The sequence below is a fragment of the Poecilia mexicana genome, unplaced genomic scaffold (assembly GCF_051168715.1).
Source record: "Poecilia mexicana isolate PSO_F unplaced genomic scaffold, ASM5116871v1 scaffold_18, whole genome shotgun sequence".
NCBI classification, from domain to species: Eukaryota; Metazoa; Chordata; class Actinopteri; order Cyprinodontiformes; family Poeciliidae; genus Poecilia; species Poecilia mexicana.
In genome coordinates, this window is record NW_028263387.1 from 8,237,414 (window position 1) to 8,254,497 (window position 17,084).

Sequence of the window (17,084 nt, forward strand, 5' to 3'; positions counted from 1 at the left end):
ATGGCTTGTTTACAGGTACAACATGGAAAAGGACACAGAAAAAGAAAACAGGATTATGATTTAGCAAAACTAAGAGCTAGGGAAATGTTCAGTGGTTTTGGTTGAATCTACTAAATTATTCCATGTTTATTCAAGTCTGTACAGCTGATCTCAAAAGACTGTCATACAAACTTGTGAATAAACTACTGAACTGCCAATGATATGCAGACAATTGTCTTGTTTAATATAGTTTGTTTTTGCCACTTTTATATTGTTGATGGTTGGCTTCATACAAGACAGTGACACAAAATCAGTCTCTTAATATTAATGATGTAAACACATGACTGTAGTGAGGGGATAAGATCTGATGATGGATTTGACATCTCTGACAAAGTGAGAAAACACTTTCACCTAACTTGTTTGGCATGCGTTTGTGTTTGTAAATTTCAGGAGGTGACTCACAACCCGGTAAGTATCCAACACTCCTTTTCTAATTTTTAACAGGAAAAAAAAAAAAAAAAAATTATTGCACTTTTGGGGATTTTTTTACCTGTAAAATGGTGAAAATGATCACATGTTGATTTGTAAGATTTTTGAGGTGGTGAAATTAGTGATACACTAATTTCACCACCAAAGTATTCAGACCCTTTGAACGTGATGCTACAAACAAACCTGAAGGTAGGTTCTTGGTGTTCAATATGATACACCATCGCAGAGTAGTGGCAAATTAAATTTTAATCATAGTGTATTGTGTTGATCTATCCCATAAAATCCTTTTAAAATGAACTGAAATTGATGTTTGTAATATCACAAGAACAGGCATGTCTAAGGCACAGTAGAGTCAGTTTTGTTAAATATCATTAAGTTACAATATATATGGACTAAATTTAATTTTCAGTTTTTTATAGCTGTATTAAATATTTCAAGCAACACATTGTTAAAGGGGCAGTGTTACGTATAATCAACTTTTTGAGCTTTACGTCATGTTATGTTATTCCCTCATCAAAATCATTCCTGGAGTGTTGCTTTGTAATATTTGAGATCCCTTAATCTGTCTGGGGAACCACTCAGCTCCGCCTTCGAGAACAAAGCTCCTCCTCCGAGCTGCAATTTCTAATCTTCCAACGTAGAGCCTCCCTTCCCTGTGACTCCCCGACTCTGCTTCTTCAGACTAGCCAGCCACAATTAGCAAACATCTGCTGGAACTGCACATCAGCTCAACTTGCTATAATAGCTGCTTCTCAGTGAAACGCTGACTTGATAACATTTATTTCAAACAGGTTTTTAAAAACAAGCAATCAGTAGGACAGAGGAAACATCTGCATACATAACCAAGAACAAAATTAGTTTACCACTACTTTTCTGTTTGAAAAGGAGTATGAAGAAGTTAACACTCATTTAATACTACCCCTCATCTCAATTTAATGAAATATATCACTTACTGGCTCTGTAATTATCAAAAGTTTGTAATTAAAACCAAGTTATAATATCCATGTGCCTGTTCAATATACTGTGCTACAGAACCAACAAAAACTATATTACATCGGCAAAATGGTTACAAACTCACTCTCATAAGAAAATCTATGGATGACAGCAATAGTAATAATGACAATAGTAAATAACAAATGGACATATAGCATCAGAATAATTAGTAACTCCTTGCCAATGTACCCCTATAGATTCTTCTTAATCTGTGTTATGTAACAATAAGTAAAATGTTTAAAAAGAGAAAAAATAATGATATGTTATCAACAATTTGCCAATAGTGGTAATAGTAACATAGAAGAAAGGAAGGGGAAAAAAACTCATTTGTGTTAATTCCCCGTTTCCCTGATAAAACGTTGTTAAAGGGTTAATAAAGGAGCAGCGTTATGTCTTCCAGAAGGTAGAGTTTCAGAGAGAGCAGGAGTTTTTAGAGACAAAAGCCTAATTTCAAGGAGTTAAATTATGAAGTCAAATTTCTAAGTTATATTTGATGTAGGTAGCACTTTAATAACAACTGTTGCTTGATTGTGCCATAAAATGGCACCATGTGTCTGGAAAAGGCATAATGCTCCCCCTTTAACAAAGATTTGCCTGTATGTTCTGACCGACCCACTGTTTTAAAAACAAAAAACGAAGAAGTGAAAACTATCAGTGCCGCTACCCTTTGTGTTTTGTTTTTGTTGTAAAGCCTGTGCCATCCCTACCAACAACAGCGGGATCATCGGAGGGCAAGATGCGTCTCCAGGAAATTGGTCCTGGAGTGTCATTTTTAAATCATTCGGCTACCTCTTTTGTCAGGGATCTCTGATCACCGACCAGTGGGTGCTGACAGCTGCTCGATGCAAAACGTAAGAAGCTATGGTTTGGCATTTTGTTTGCGATTATGAACAAAACACCGGCAGTAACCAACTAATGAGTTGCACTTCATAGGTTTCTTAGAGTTATTTAATCTACCGTAAATTCCAGACTACACAACACCCCTGATTAAAAGTTGGATGCTCCAATTTTAGAAAGAAAATAAATTTTGTATTTGTACAGGCCGCACCGGATTAGTAAGATGGTAAATTGCAGGTGACCCACATTGTAATATGACATATTTACACGGAAAGATATTAAAAATTTTAACTTTTAATTTAATTCGTATAAAATATACATATTACAAATGCTTTCTTTCGAACAGTGCCTGTAACACGGCTTCCTTAAAATATACATTAAAAAGTAACCGTTTATGTATCAGTAACAAGTTACATTGCTTATACTTTTTTACTGAACAGTGCACAAACATTCCAACATCTCTGGGATCTTCATTGTCGTTATTAACAGTCTCAATGAGAAGCAGGTCAAACATCAAAAGTTCTTCTTCCATATTTATGATTTATGGCCTGATGGAATTCTACACCATCTTGGTTTGAGTGAACATGTGGAAGTTAGCAAGTTTTTCCTTGTAGTCGGGAAGGAGCTGTTGACGCAAAGCCATGCATGCCTTGATAGATAGGCCTCTATGTCTCATAAATCTAAAAAACCACAATGGCCCACCTCAAATCTTCGATTCTCACTTCGGTGGTGATTACTTTAGCCTTCAGTCTGATCTGCACGGTAGAAACACTGCAGCCACTTTCTGTCTGTGTCTTAAGCCAGTCTTAAAGAAAGTTTTCAAGTTCGGGCCATCTGTTATGGTTACTTCTGAAAGCTTTCATCATCTTTTTGCTTTGACTCAGTTCTTCATGCTGGCGTCTTTGTCTCACCATCGATTCTTTTATCCCAAGTTTATGTCCTTGAACTGCCTAAAATGATCGCCTTTAACATAAAAGCTGCATAATATTTTCATTGAGTGTTTTCCATGTTGATGAGAGCGAAAAAAAGAGATTTACTATACCGGTCATTGATTTGTGAAATTGTTCTTAATTTATTGCACAATTTCATTAGATCTCTAAACTACCCCTCAATTTCATTGGTCTATTTCAGTGTTTCCCAACCCTGGTCCTCCAGGCACACTGCCCTGCATGCTTTAGGTATTTTCTTGCTTCAGTCCAGTTGATTTCAATTGATGACTGATTAACAGTCATCAATTGACTGTTAATTGATGATTAACAGGGATTTAATATCCCTGATTTAGGCATATCAGGGAAACATCTAAAAGATGTAGGACAGTGTGCCTCGAGGACCAGGGTTGGGAAACACTGGTGTATTGTTATGAGGCTAAATGTTTTTGGCAGTGTGGGGGAAAACAAAAAAGAAAACATGCATCAGCCTCACCTTTGTATAGGCCGCAGTGTTGAAAGTGTGGGGGAAAAAGTAGCGGCTTATAGTCCAGAATTTACGGTAGTCCACTGCAGTAAACTCAGTGATGTGAAGCAGTCATGTCAGTTCAGCAGCTGGATCAAGGATCCCAGTTCTACAAATCTTTATTATTGAATTGAAAGCAAGAAAGAAATAAAGATCTACCTATATTGATACTCAGTGACAATCATATTCAAACACTTTCTTCTCTCTTCTTTAAGATACTTCCTTTCTGGTGACACAGCTTTGTACTTCGGTGCCACCATCCAGTCTGGTTATGGTACAGTGACACGGAGAATAGCCGATTTTGTCTGTTACGAAAACTACACCTTATACAAAGAAAACGACATCTGCCTTGTGAAGCTGTCGGCTCCTGTCAACTTCACTGACTACATCCGACCGGTGTGTTTGGCTGCAGAAAACAGCACTTTTTACAATGGAACCAGGAGCTGGGCCATTAGTGTAGGTAATTTCTACAGTTTTTGTTTTACATCAGCTTTCTGTACAAAACCATTGTTGAATTCTTCAAAGAGAAATAACCCTTAAAACTGTTTTTTCTTCAGAAACGTTGACTTCCCAGTCTATCCGGGAAATCAATCCATCAGTACTTGGGAACACAAAATGCAACTGCATCCACAAAAACATCGACTATACCTATCCAATAACAGAGGACGTGATGTGTGTTGGAAGTGAAATTGTTTCAAAGGATAAGCTTGATGTAATTACCTTTTTTGTTCTTATTTTTTGGTTTTATGTTTTGAGCTAAATTGAACTTTATGAAGTTAAATCTGCATTAAAGAAGTTTTAAGTAACTTTTCTAGATATTTGGTGAAACTGTAACTATTTTGTAACAGTATGCTATGAGACAGATAGTCATGACTCGGTCAGAAACAACCAATCAAACTCAGAAGGAGGGTCAATCATGCGTAGAGTTCCCTCCCTCACAATTACTCTCTGCTGCGCTATAGTTTATCAGGAGAGCCTGCCACAAATGCTAAGGCTGGTTAGTATAGCCACTGATCACAGCAGATAAACTGTTTAGTGTTTGTCCAGCACATTGAGCAGCGCAAATATGAGCATTGATTGATAGCGCTACAACAATCCTTCTCCTGATTTTATTTCTGTAGATAACAGTAGCACAGGGAGGAGGCAGAGGAGTTGGGTTTCTCTTTTATAAAAGTTACACACAGCAGCTTTAATTCAATTTAGTCAGTTCTTATCTCAAGCAATTTAATGAGATGTGCATTCTGCCTCACTTTGTTGATTATAATATAGTAATAGTGTGTTTGTTTTTTTTAAAAGGCCTCCGACTTTTTTTTTTCAGACCAGCTTGAAAAAAAAAAAGTTTTAACAAACATGTAAAATTTTTCCACAGGGAGACGAAGGTGCAGCTCTAGTAACCAAGAAAGACTCCATCTGGGTCCAGAGTGGGATTCTGAGTTATACTGATTACCAGCAGGTTCTACCTTCCATCTATACTCGTGTGTCCCAGTACCATAAATGGATCACCGACAGAGTCACTGGCATGGAGCCAGGCTTTGTTACCTACACCTCCCCAGGCATTGACAGCGACTTGAACTACACCTGTCCTCCACCGCCAAGTACCACTCAGCGCCCCGACTTTACCACTCAGCGCCCCGACTTTACCACTCAGCGCCCCGACTTTACCACTCAGCGCCCCGACTTTACCACTCAGCGCCCCGACTTTACCACTCAGCGCCCTACCACTGACGACGACAGCGTATTTTGCAGTGTTGAAACTCTGATTCCCATCGCTCGCGTCTTCCCTCTCTCTGCTCTTGTTCTGTTTCTCCATCTGTTTGTTGGTGGTGCTGGAAACTAACTCATAACTTTCACTCATGCTGCACTCTAGTTCATAACCAACTCTCTACATTAGGATCAAAATGTTGATATTGTCTGATTTGGTTTTATTTCACAAATTAAGATTTCTACAAAGCAAAGGAAGGGTGTAATAAGTTTATCTGATAATTTAACAGTCCACTCATAAAATTGAAAAATATTTACTTTTTTCCTTCCCTTTCCTTTACATTGTGTCAGTTATATTTACCCGAATGGCAAATGTCAATTAAATCTCAAGTGATTAACATAATTTTGGAATTTTTACCAATCACTCGAATTGTATTAAGTATGAAAGCAAATGTTGATTTGTCATAAATAAACTGATTAAAACCATTTAAGACTGTACTTTCCTGATGGTTCAATCTTTTTTGAGTCAACCTCATGATGCTTCAGTGTTGGAAGGGTCGGCAAACAGTTTGGTGTCCAGTTTGACAAAGACGCATTAGCTTACGAGTCTGGTGAGGGACTTTAATGTGTCTCAGGAGAATTTTAATTCAGCCATTCCAAAATAAATGTCAAGAAGAGAGGATATCTTGATGACTATAGTGAACTGTGACTGCAAGTATAAGACCTGCTCGACTACCTTTAAATTAATGGTAATTTTGAAATGCCTCCTGGAAAAAACTAAGATGACTTGTTTTTTTTAAGAAGGTGTGTCAGGAAAAAATTTGACCTGAAAAGTTGAAGCATAGGGAGAAAGTTGAGAAGTTTAAAGCAGGCTTAGGCTATAAAAAGATTTCATAAGTTTTGAACATCTCACAGAGCACTGTTCAAGCAATCATCCGAAAATGGAAAGAGTGCAGCACAACTGTTAAGCTACCAAGACAAAGACATTCACCTCAACTTCCAGGCCGAACAAGGAGATCATTAATCAGCCAAGAGACTCATTGTGACTCTGGACCAAATGCAGAGATCTTCAGCTCAGGTGGGCAAATCTGTCCACAGGACAACTATTAGTCATTCACTGCATAAACATGGTCTTTATGAAAAAGTGGAAAGAAGAAAGCCATTAAGGAAAATCATAAGAACTCCTGTTTGCAGTTTGCCAGATGCCATGTTGGACATACAAATAGCCACAAAGTAGAATTTTTTGGCTAAAAATGCAAAACACTATGTGAGGGAGAGAACTAACAGCACATCACTGAATACACCATCCCTTCTGTAAAAAAATAAAAAAGGTGGTTGTAGCATCATGCTCTGGGAATTTTTCTCTTCAGCAGACACAGGGAAGCTGGTCAGAGTTGACGTAAAGATGCATGGAGCCAAATATAAGACAAAGTTGGAAGAAAACCCGTTGGATTGTGGAAAAGACTTGAGACCGGAGCAGATCTTCACTTTCCAGCAGAACAGCCCTAAACATAAAGCCAGGGCTACAATAGAATGGTTTAAAACAACATAGTGTGATAAAATGGCCCAGTCAAAGTCCAGACATAAACCCAATCAAGAATTTGTGGCCAAATGTGAAAACAGCTGTTCATGAACGCTCTCCATCTAATTTGACCGAGCTGAAGCCATTTTGCAAAGATGAAAGGCAAAAACTTCATTCACTAGACAAAGTTTATCTGGTAGAGATAAACTGTAAAAGAAAAGAAAGCTGGAACTTCAGCAAAAAGGTGGTTCTACGAAGTACTGACTCAGAGGCTGAATACTTTTCACACCACACTTTTCAGTTTTTTATTGGTAAAAAAAAAATCATGTCTTTTTCTACCTCACAACTGTATACAATTGCATTGATCTTACACACAAAATTTCAATAAAATATATTTGTTTATGGTTGTAATTTGACAAAACATGGAAAAGTTAAAGGGGTGTGAATACTTTTGCAAGCCACTGTAGGTAAAAGATGCCATAATGCTAAAGTTTTTCAGCTAGGGATGGAAATATAAACAGAAAGTGGTCCAACAACACAGCCTGGAGGAAATTCATCAGTGCCTGGCTTCCTATTCTGGCAAAGGTCAATTCAAGAAATGGGAGTAGCAATGGGCATGTGTCAACTGCGAGCAACAGCCCTTACTGCCTCTAATGGTGCAACAGAAATTAACTCATAAGGCAAAGTTCATTACTCCATCACCTCACATTTTACATATGCATTTGAACTGGTAATCTGTAAATTTAGCAATGTTGACCACATCACATTTGTAAAACAGTGAAGTGAACCAGCTCTTTTTCTTTCTACATTCTTAGGCCTCATCTCACCAGGCTCTGTTGTGAGAACTTTCAGTTTTATGACTTGACATGAGATTGAGAAATGTTTGAAAATTCTAATTTGGTATTTTAAATTTGTTCGCATTTCAATGCTGTTCGTCGTAAAACAAACATTTGAAAGTTGAATTTTGCTTGTGACCTTTGTGACGTTTAATACACGCGACTATTTGTGCTTCCTTTTAGCTGATTAAACTCAGAAGTGTTTGCAATTCATAACTGCTCTAGTACTAACAGAAAAATATAGCTTTTTTTTCACTTGGCCCTCTTGGTCCACACAAATTAACTGTGAAGTAAAATTGCTTCCCAGTGTTTTGGATTATTAGTAGCTGGATGGCAACGTGAACTAAACTGGTTATTTGGATGATCTGTTAAGACAGAGGAAGCTATGATGCATAAATAAGCTTGTCCAGCTTGTTTGACTTGAGCACCATAACATAACCTCACTTGCACAAAATGTATGCAAAGTCATTCCCAACAGACAAGTTTGGATTCATTCTTTGTTTTTTTTTTGTTTTGTTTTGTTTTGTTTTCAGATCCAAGCCAATGCAGATCAGAGAGAGATAATTTGTGATGGGTGTAGCTTATTAGACATCATGTCACTTTGGGTGGAGCTAAACAAAAAAATTCTAGTATTTAATGCTGAAAACCAGAGAAAAGAGATACTGGTGACAATGGCTCTTCAAGGGTTTGCATGGGGCATCACTGTGATGATCGCACTCTTCTTCAAAGGTGAGAAAAAAATATTTAACTTAAATACTGATATGCAAACTGCCTATAATCACTGAATCAGTCACTGCTGTTTCACAAGATTAACATTTAGGGATAACATTTATTGTTCAGGTTCCAACATATTGGAAACAATACATTCAGCAACAGTTATATTTTTTAAAAAAAATCTCTTGACAAATTTTGAGTTATATTAATAAATTAGCGAAAATCAAATGTGTTCTTGCTATTTTTGATTTATTATTTATATATATTTTTAATCAATATTATTGATGTTTTTTAATTATCATTATTAATGTTTTTAATGTAGGTACTACAAAAGGAAAAACAGTTTTTCCTTTTCCTAGAAATGGTAAAATGCCTTTCCTAGGAAAGGCCTGGAACCAGACATACAACCAGCCCCGCTCCATGCTCCTCCACCCAACAACCTTACCTCCACGGCCGGCCACACACCCTTACACAACAGAACCACACACACCTTACCACCTCACAAACCTGAAGTGGCAAAGGCATTGTGATTAATGGCACAGTGCCTTTAATCACCAAACCAGTCTTTTGCTTGCAGTTCACCAATATTTGAAGAAAACCTCTTAAACCATTTTCTAGGTTTCAGCATATTAGAAACCTAGAAAATATTAGTTACTCTTCCTTTATTCTATATGGGACTGAATAGATCTATGTAAAATATAAATCCAATTGTCTTTTTTTTTTATTCATTAATTTTTAGCCATAAGACTTAAAGTTCTGTTTCCAATTTGCTACAGAATCCACCTCCATGAACCACTGGAGCACATGCTGCTCACTTAACTACTTTATTATTTTACACTTTTGCAGTATTAGTTTTAAATGATGCATTTTCATGAGAATGCAAATCCACCTACACCTGGCCATACGTCCTTTAACAACTGACTTGAGGATTTTTCACCCACTTTATCAGCCATAGTTGACAGTAATTAAACTCAAAATCCGCAATAAAATGTAGTTTTTCTCTGAGCTACCAAAACTAGCTCAGAGAAAAACTCAATATCAATCGCTTGATATTGAGTATAAGTAGAAATATCCTGAAACGGTCTACAGTTAAATTATCTGTGAGATAGAGGTAATTCACAGAAATACTTAATACTTTAACTACCTGAAGAAAATCTGATAGTCATTGATTCAGTAGATTTGGATTATATGGTTGCTTTACAGGCACAAGATGGAAAAGGACAGGGGGTTTGGATGATCGCTTCTCTAATTGTTTTCATGTTCAGTCAATCTTGGTCAATCGGCTAATCTTAAAAGACCATCATGTCAACTTGTGGATAAACTACTGAACTACCGATGAAATACAAACATTTGCCTCATTTAATACAGTTTATTTCTTACTTTTGTAAATTTTATATTGTTTATTATTGGCTTCATATATGATAGTGACACAAATAGTCATCTTGCACCATTTGAAACTAGACTCTTTCAACATCAATGATGTAAAACACATGACTGTAGTGAGGGGATAAGATCTGATGATTGCATTGATGTGCATCTGACAAATGTGAGAAAAACAAATCTCAGCTAACTTGTTTCATATATTTATGTGTGTGCGTGTGTGTGTGTGTGTAAATTGCAGGAGGTGACTCTCAACCCGGTAAGTATCAAACACTCCTTTTCTAGCTTTCTGTTAACAGCAGGGGAGAAAAACCTATTATACTTTAGTTTTTTTTTTACCTGTAAAATGATTGTTACTCTTTGCTCACAGTTTTTTGGGTGGGAAAAATAGTGCATCACTTAGAATGCCTTACAAAAGTATCCAGACCCTTTGAATGTGACGTTGGAACCATAAACTTGAATGTATGTTGTTGGGGTTTAACTTGATAGTCCAATGCGAAGTAGTGCAAAATAAAATGAGACCATTATGATGTTATTTGTGTTGGTTCCAATAAAATGCACTGAAATTGATGCTTGTAATATGACAAACATGCATGAATGAAACATTGTACATTAATTAGCTTGAGTCACTTTTGTTAATCATTGACCAAGCAACTGGCTAACATTCATTTTTCAGGTTTTTTATATTTAGCATTTCAAGCACCACATTTTTGACAAAGATTTGCCTGTGTGTTGTGGGGGAGTAGAAAAATAAATTTTTAACTGACCAAAGTACTGAAAACTGGTTGCAACATTAACATTTGTTCCCGTTTTGTGATTGTTGTAAAGCCTGTGCCAGGACTCCCATCAACAGCAGGATCATCGGAGGGCAAGATGCGTCTCCAGGAAGTTGGCCCTGGCATGTGGCTTTAACCTTAAATGGCTACATCTTTTGTCAAGGATCTCTGATCACCGACGAGTGGGTGTTGACAGCTGCTCAATGCTCAACAAGGTAGGAAGCCATGGTTTGGTATTTTTGCTTGTGATTATGAACAAAAGACTGTAGGAACCAACAAATGAAATCTCTTAATGAATTGCATTCTTTTTTAATAATTCAGTTGTACTTCACATTATTGTTTCTTAGAGTTAACTTTCAAAGACTTTTCGATTCCTGGTTGCCCTGCCCTCATCGTTTGTGTCCCTGGGCAACATAACCTTACTTCCCCCATCTGTGTTGGTGAGACCGATGGCGTAAAACATGCAGCCTCGCGCTTCTGTCAGCCGGAGCCATGGCAACTGTAGCTAAAATCCAATAGTTTGCCATCATCAGCGTGTGAATGAGCCCTTGGAGATTTCAATTTGAGATAAAGGGGTTTATCAATAAAATTATTAAAATTAATCTAGTCAACTCAAAAGTGAGATTTCACCTGCAACAAACTCATTGAAGAGCAGCAGTCATGTCAGTTCAGCAACTGGATAAAGGATGCCAGGTCTACAAAAGCAAGAAAGGCAGACAAGGATCTACCTATAGTGATACCCAATGACTATGTTCAAACACTTTCTCTCTCTTCTTTAAGCTATTACCTTAGTGGTGCAGTTTTGCACTTTGGTGCCACCAACCAGTCTGGACTTGGTGAAGTTACTCGGAGAGTTGACTATTTTGTCTGCCATCAAGACTACACCTACAGCAATGGAAACGACATCTGCCTTGTGAAGCTGTCTGCTCCTGTCAACTTCACTGACTACATCCGACCGGTGTGTTTGGCTGCAGAAAACAGCACTTTCTATGATGGGACCAGCAGCTGGGTTACTGGTTTCAGCAACTATGGTAATTTCTACAGTTTTGTTTCTTTACGTCAGCTTTCTGTGCAATACCATTGTTGAATTCTTCAAAGCGAAATAACCCTTAAAACTTTTTTCTTTAGGATACTACTATCCCAACACTCTCCAGGAGGTTGATGTATCAGTATTTGGAAACACTAAATGCAGCTGCTTGTACCGCACCTACTACTACTACTACTACTACTACTACTATGGCCGTTCAATAACAGACAACATGATGTGTGCTGGGAGTGAAAATGGCTCAAAGAATGCATATTATGTAATTACCCTTTTTTGTTCTTTAATTTTTTGATTTTATATTTTTGAGGTTTTAAATCTGCAGTAGCAACTTTATTTCTTTTAAATATTTGTTAAAACAGCATCTTACAGTGTACCATGTCTCATACTGTACTATCACAACAGTGACTGATTTAAGAAATATATATAAAAAATAGCATATTTTCCAAGTGACACAGCAGATTTCATTCAATTTAGTTCTTATCTCAGGCAATTTAATGAGATGTGTGTTCTGTCTCACTTTGTTGATTGTAATATAGTAGCAGTGTTTTTGGGTTTTTTAAACTGCCTGTCTCTATTGGACCAGATTGAAAAACACTGTTAAACATGTTGTAAAATTCTTCCACAGGGAGACCAAGGCGCAGCTCTAGTGAGCAAGAAAGACTCCATCTGGGTCCAGAGTGGGATTGTGAGTTACGTTTATGATAACTACCTGGGCCGACCTTCTGTCTACACCCGTGTGTCCCAGTACCATAAATGGATCACCGACAGAGTCACTGGCATGGAGCCAGGCTTTGTTACCTACACCTCCCCAGGCAATGACAGCGACTTTAACTACACCTGTCCTCCACCACCATCTCCCACACCCTATCCCACTTGGTACCATAACATTTCCACTTGGTACCCTTACACTACCACTGACGGCAGCATATTTGGCGGTGTTGAAACTCTGATTCCCATCGCTCGCGTCTTCCCTCTCTCTGCTCTTGTTCTGTTTCTCCATCTGTTTGTTGGTGGTGCTGGAAACTAACTCATAACTTTCACTCATGCTGCACTCTAGTTCATAACCAACTCTCTACATTAGGATCAAAATGTTGATATTGTTCAACTGATTTAGTTTTATTTCACAAATTAAGATTTCTACAAAGCAAAGGAAGGGTGTAAAGTTTATCTGGTAATTAGTTTAACAGACCTCTCAAAATTGAAAGATTTTTTTTCTTTTTTCTGTCCTTTACATTGTGTTGATTTTATTTACCCAACTATAAATGCCAATTAAGTGTTTAACAGACAACAGGTTTGGGACTTTTAGCAACCAATCATACTGTTATTTTATTAAATGTGAAAAACAATCGGTGATTAGTGATAAACTGTGATTAAAGTCATTCAAAACTATATATTTCTGTTGGGTTCAATTATTTTTTGTGCCAACCCGATATTTCAGAGTTGAAAGGCTCAGTGAACAGTTTGGTGTCCAGTTTGACAAAAGCAGTTTATGAGTCTGGCAAGGGATTTTAATACGTCTCAGGAGAATTTCAACTAAGCCAAGCCAATCCAAAATAAATGTGAAGAAGTGAGCATTTCTTCGTAACCAGGAGAATATCTAATGGTTTGTCTTTAACTTTTCACAAGACTGTAAGTACAAGACCTGCTTGACTACATTTAACTTACTGGGAGAGCAATTTTGAAATGCTTCCTGGAAAAACTAAGAGCCTGTTTTTTAAGAAGGTGTGCCAGTTAAAAATGTGACTTGAAAAGTTCAAGCATACCAGAGTCAGAATGAATCAACAGTTTTCGATATGGGAAAATATGTCCATCTTATGTCGCCCAGATGAAAAGTTACTGTGGGACATGCACTTTATATAAGCAAAGGTTTAATTGCTGGTTGTTGGTCAGAAATAATGATTTCCATTTGTTTTGAAAAGCTCATTACATGTAAACAGTGAATATCAGTAAAACGGTGAAAGCGCCAAACCGCACAGCATTTTACTTTGTTTCCTACCTACAGCCATGCATTTTGCAGGCGTATTAGTCACAGGTTCTGACTATTATGAATCTAACCTAAGGCTAAAAAACAAAAAACAGATTCCAAACTGTCATTTATTTTATCAAGTTGACACTTTCTGTGTAGAAACTAAGCACATTCTTCCTGTTTCCATAGGATTTATGAGGGAAAGTAGCGGCTAGGTGCTGCCACATGAACAAACTTATCTATAACTGACCACCAATGGTGTGATCACTTTTATAAAAGCAGGATGTTGGTCAGTTTGCTGGTCTGAGGCCTACAGATGTGTGTGTCAACACTGTGGCACAGACCGATGAACTTGGTCATTGATGAACTTCGCCATCGGTCAGGCACCAACAATGAAACACAGGCGTTTCACTTGTTGGTGCCCATCGGTTTGGGGAGCTCAGAGGAAAAAATCTCAAGGAGTATATCTAATTTCTCTCATTATTGTTCATAATGCACAAACCAAAACCATGATTAGCTGCACAGTGGTGGAGGGATAATGATTTGGGCTGCACATCGCAGTCATCGACCCAACCATGAACTCCTAACCAGACATCAGGCCATGCACTGAATAGCTGAAGCTTCATCTCAGCGACCCGATGTTTCAACACGGCAAGAAAACAAAAACAAAACAAAAAAAGAAACTTGGTGTCGCAGTGGCTGAAAGTCAAAGCTCAGTTTGACTGACATGTTCAGGAGAACTGAGCAAAAAACAATGTTGGCAAAGAATAAACTTCAACAATGTTATTTGACAAGATGCTCCTTTTGACATCTTTCAACTTTGTGTTTATGTATTTATAGAAAACTGTACTAGTGCATTCAACATGGCTTCCCTGTCAGACTAAATCAAATGATTTTTTCATTTTATTGGGCGACCGCATGAGTATGATGACTTGGTTTGGTCCAAATTTAAAAGATTTTCTAATGTCAAAAACAGGTTTCAGCCTTCTCATTGAAAGATTACAGCATTAGCTGATGCTAACAAGCATTAAAAGACAATTCTATGATTACATAAATATAGCTAAAGTCAAATAATTTTAAATGATATTACTAATAAGAATTATTTTTTTCAGTCATTTTATATTTGAATAAACATGGTTTTACAGTAAGGAGAGAGAGTCATGAGTTTACAGGTTTGCCAAGTCATCTCAACTCACCTGAGTCTTACAGGTAAACACAAAGTGGAAATTCACGCCCGGGCACATTCTGTCTGAAAAAGAATCCAAAACCAACACAGTTCATGCATTTCGGATTGTTAACTTTTGGACACTTTTACTTTGAAGTAGGGAGATAAAATCTAGTAATCTGTTGCTGTGCAATGTTTTTCGGGCAGCTTCTTTCGCCTGTCTGAACTATCTGATGTAAGGCTAAAGTACAATGAAGCAGCTGAGATGCTTAAAATGCATCCAAAACTAGTCGGTCAAGCTTAGCTTTTACACGTTTTATGTTTTTGTGGGGAAAATAGCATGCTGCTGCCACAGTCCACAGCTTTGAGTTATGAGATTGGGTAGAAGTGATTTTTTAATTACTGGGACTGAGTTTCCAAGCTATTGACATTAATGTGCTTTCAAGATTGTCTGACTAGTGGGTTGGGCTACGTAAGTGTTCATAGACTGTATGAGGCTTGAATTGTTCAGAGCAATGCTTGGAATGTCTTGGGATCTGATGTTGGCTACTGTTCTCCTTGCTGCAGCAAGCAATGAAGCTCAGGGCTCAGAACTGCCTTGGCAGTCTTTGGTCTTTGGAGTTATGAGATTGGGTAGAAGTGATTTTTTACTTCTACCCAAGTAGAAGTACAGTTTTAACAGCAAATGTTAAAGCTACTGTATGCAACTTATTTTAAAAATCAGCTTTTTTACATATTTATTAAAACCATTTCCATGTTGTGAGAGTATGGTAATCTGTTAAAAAAAAAAAAAAAAAACAGCTCTTCCACCCCCTCCCTGAGCACAACAATCCTGGTCAAAAACAACCAATCAGAGCCAGGGGAGGGTCTTGGAGCTGTCAATCAATCCTATGTATGAACTGCTAAGTGTGCTAATGGTGGAGAAACAACTTAATGTTGCAGGAAGTCATCATCAGGGGTCATGCTAACTAGCCTTAGCATTCCTGCTCAGGCTGTGTTGATGGGGAGAAGCTGTAGCCTAGCAGAGAACAAGGAGAGACTAGCGTGTACCGAAGCAAGACTGACAACTCTCCTCTGCAGTCACTACTGGGAGAAGACAGAAGAGATCAGTATTTCCACAGATTACCCATCTGATCATACTGTCACAACAGGGTGATAGTTTTAAACAAAAAGACTTTATAAAAGTTACCTACTGTTGCTGTAATTATTTCAGGAGGGATTTAGGTTCATAAACATCTCAACTAGCACATGATTGAATATTGGAAGAAAAAGTATATTCAATGTTAACATTTTCCACATTTTGTGCAACTAAAATATGATGTATGGCGCTCCGATTTATTCTTTCATTTTTACTGCAATATCCTTGATTAAAATGTAGCACAACTAAATCCCTTAAAATGTGATTTCATTAGTTCAAAACAGTGCAACTGTGTGCAGTTCAGCACAGTTTAGTGGAACATAATTTTTAGTAGACAATATATTTGCCTGTGTTGATACGAAAACCTAAGTGGTTGAAATTGTGAAGGTCTGATTGGAAACAAGAGTGGAGTTTTTAAAGTTGCAGGTTCACTGCACATGTAGGACTCTTAGCCCAAATGGGTCCCCATTGACAGCCCCTCAAATGACATGTTTTTGGACCTACTCTAAATTTGCAAAGGTTGTCCACTTGACTACCTTTTCAACCTTCCTGGTGGACTTGCTAGTGACTTTTGTCTTACATTTACAGGTTTACAGCAGAGTAACACATCGACTCCACCTGCCAACGTTGACTTCAGACAGGCATCAAACCCAACGTGTTTTTCTAGATTTTTCTCATCAGGTTCAGTGACAAAAAGAACTCATTACTCAAGATATGAGAAAAAGTGCTGTGGGTAGAGATAAAGATCAAAAGGGTGTGTGCTGTTAAAGCAAGCTAGGCACAGCTGTTTGTATATTAAAATAAGGTATTCTTTTAGAGGGTTGAAACTGTTATTATCCGTCCATCCATTGGCTTTTTTCACACATCGGATCCTGCAGCACATCTCAAAATAAGCCAGCCTCTCCTCCCCCTGTAGGCTTAAATTACCACATGAAAATGGAAAAATTCATTTTCAGTCTTTGTCTATCTACATCTTTAATTTATTTACGATTGTATTCACTATCCATAAATCTGCTAAAGGCTCTTTCATATTATAAACAGGAATTAATCCTCCAAGAGATTTATTATAAAGAGATTAAAGCTTGATCATT

General features: G+C 37.5%; 2 protein-coding genes across 2 annotated transcripts; both read left to right on the forward strand.

Annotated features, from left to right (window-relative positions):
• LOC106928748 (serine protease 27-like) lies at positions 1–5,937 on the forward strand. Its single transcript, XM_088016006.1, has 6 exons — positions 1–15; positions 430–447; positions 2,263–2,312; positions 3,966–4,210; positions 4,308–4,462; positions 5,120–5,937. The coding sequence occupies exons 1-6, from the start codon at positions 1–3 to the stop codon at positions 5,585–5,587; spliced, it is 951 nt and encodes a 316-aa protein (XP_087872132.1). The 3' UTR covers positions 5,588–5,937.
• Positions 5,938–8,401: 2,464 nt separating this feature from the next.
• Positions 8,402–13,115, forward strand: LOC106928747 (serine protease 27-like). Its single transcript, XM_015005215.2, has 6 exons — positions 8,402–8,538; positions 10,145–10,162; positions 10,732–10,894; positions 11,460–11,710; positions 11,808–11,983; positions 12,350–13,115. The coding sequence occupies exons 1-6, from the start codon at positions 8,403–8,405 to the stop codon at positions 12,749–12,751; spliced, it is 1,146 nt and encodes a 381-aa protein (XP_014860701.2). The 5' UTR covers position 8,402; the 3' UTR covers positions 12,752–13,115.
• Positions 13,116–17,084: the final 3,969 nt, after the last annotated feature.

What these genes read in the sequence shown, in the direction of transcription:
- LOC106928747 (XM_015005215.2), top strand. Translation starts at nt 8,403, where the DNA reads ATGTCACTTTGGGTGGAGCTAAACAAAAAAATTCTAGTATTTAATGCT. An exon ending in TACTGGTTTCAGCAACTATG is followed by an intron (nt 11,711 to 11,807) that starts GTAATTTCTACA and finishes TTTTTTCTTTAG; the next exon opens with GATACTACTATCCCAACACT. An exon ending in GCTCAAAGAATGCATATTAT is followed by an intron (nt 11,984 to 12,349) that starts GTAATTACCCTT and finishes ATTCTTCCACAG; the next exon opens with GGAGACCAAGGCGCAGCTCT.
- LOC106928748 (XM_088016006.1), top strand. An exon ending in GAGCTGGGCCATTAGTGTAG is followed by an intron (nt 4,211 to 4,307) that starts GTAATTTCTACA and finishes TTTTTTCTTCAG; the next exon opens with AAACGTTGACTTCCCAGTCT. An exon ending in TTTCAAAGGATAAGCTTGAT is followed by an intron (nt 4,463 to 5,119) that starts GTAATTACCTTT and finishes ATTTTTCCACAG; the next exon opens with GGAGACGAAGGTGCAGCTCT.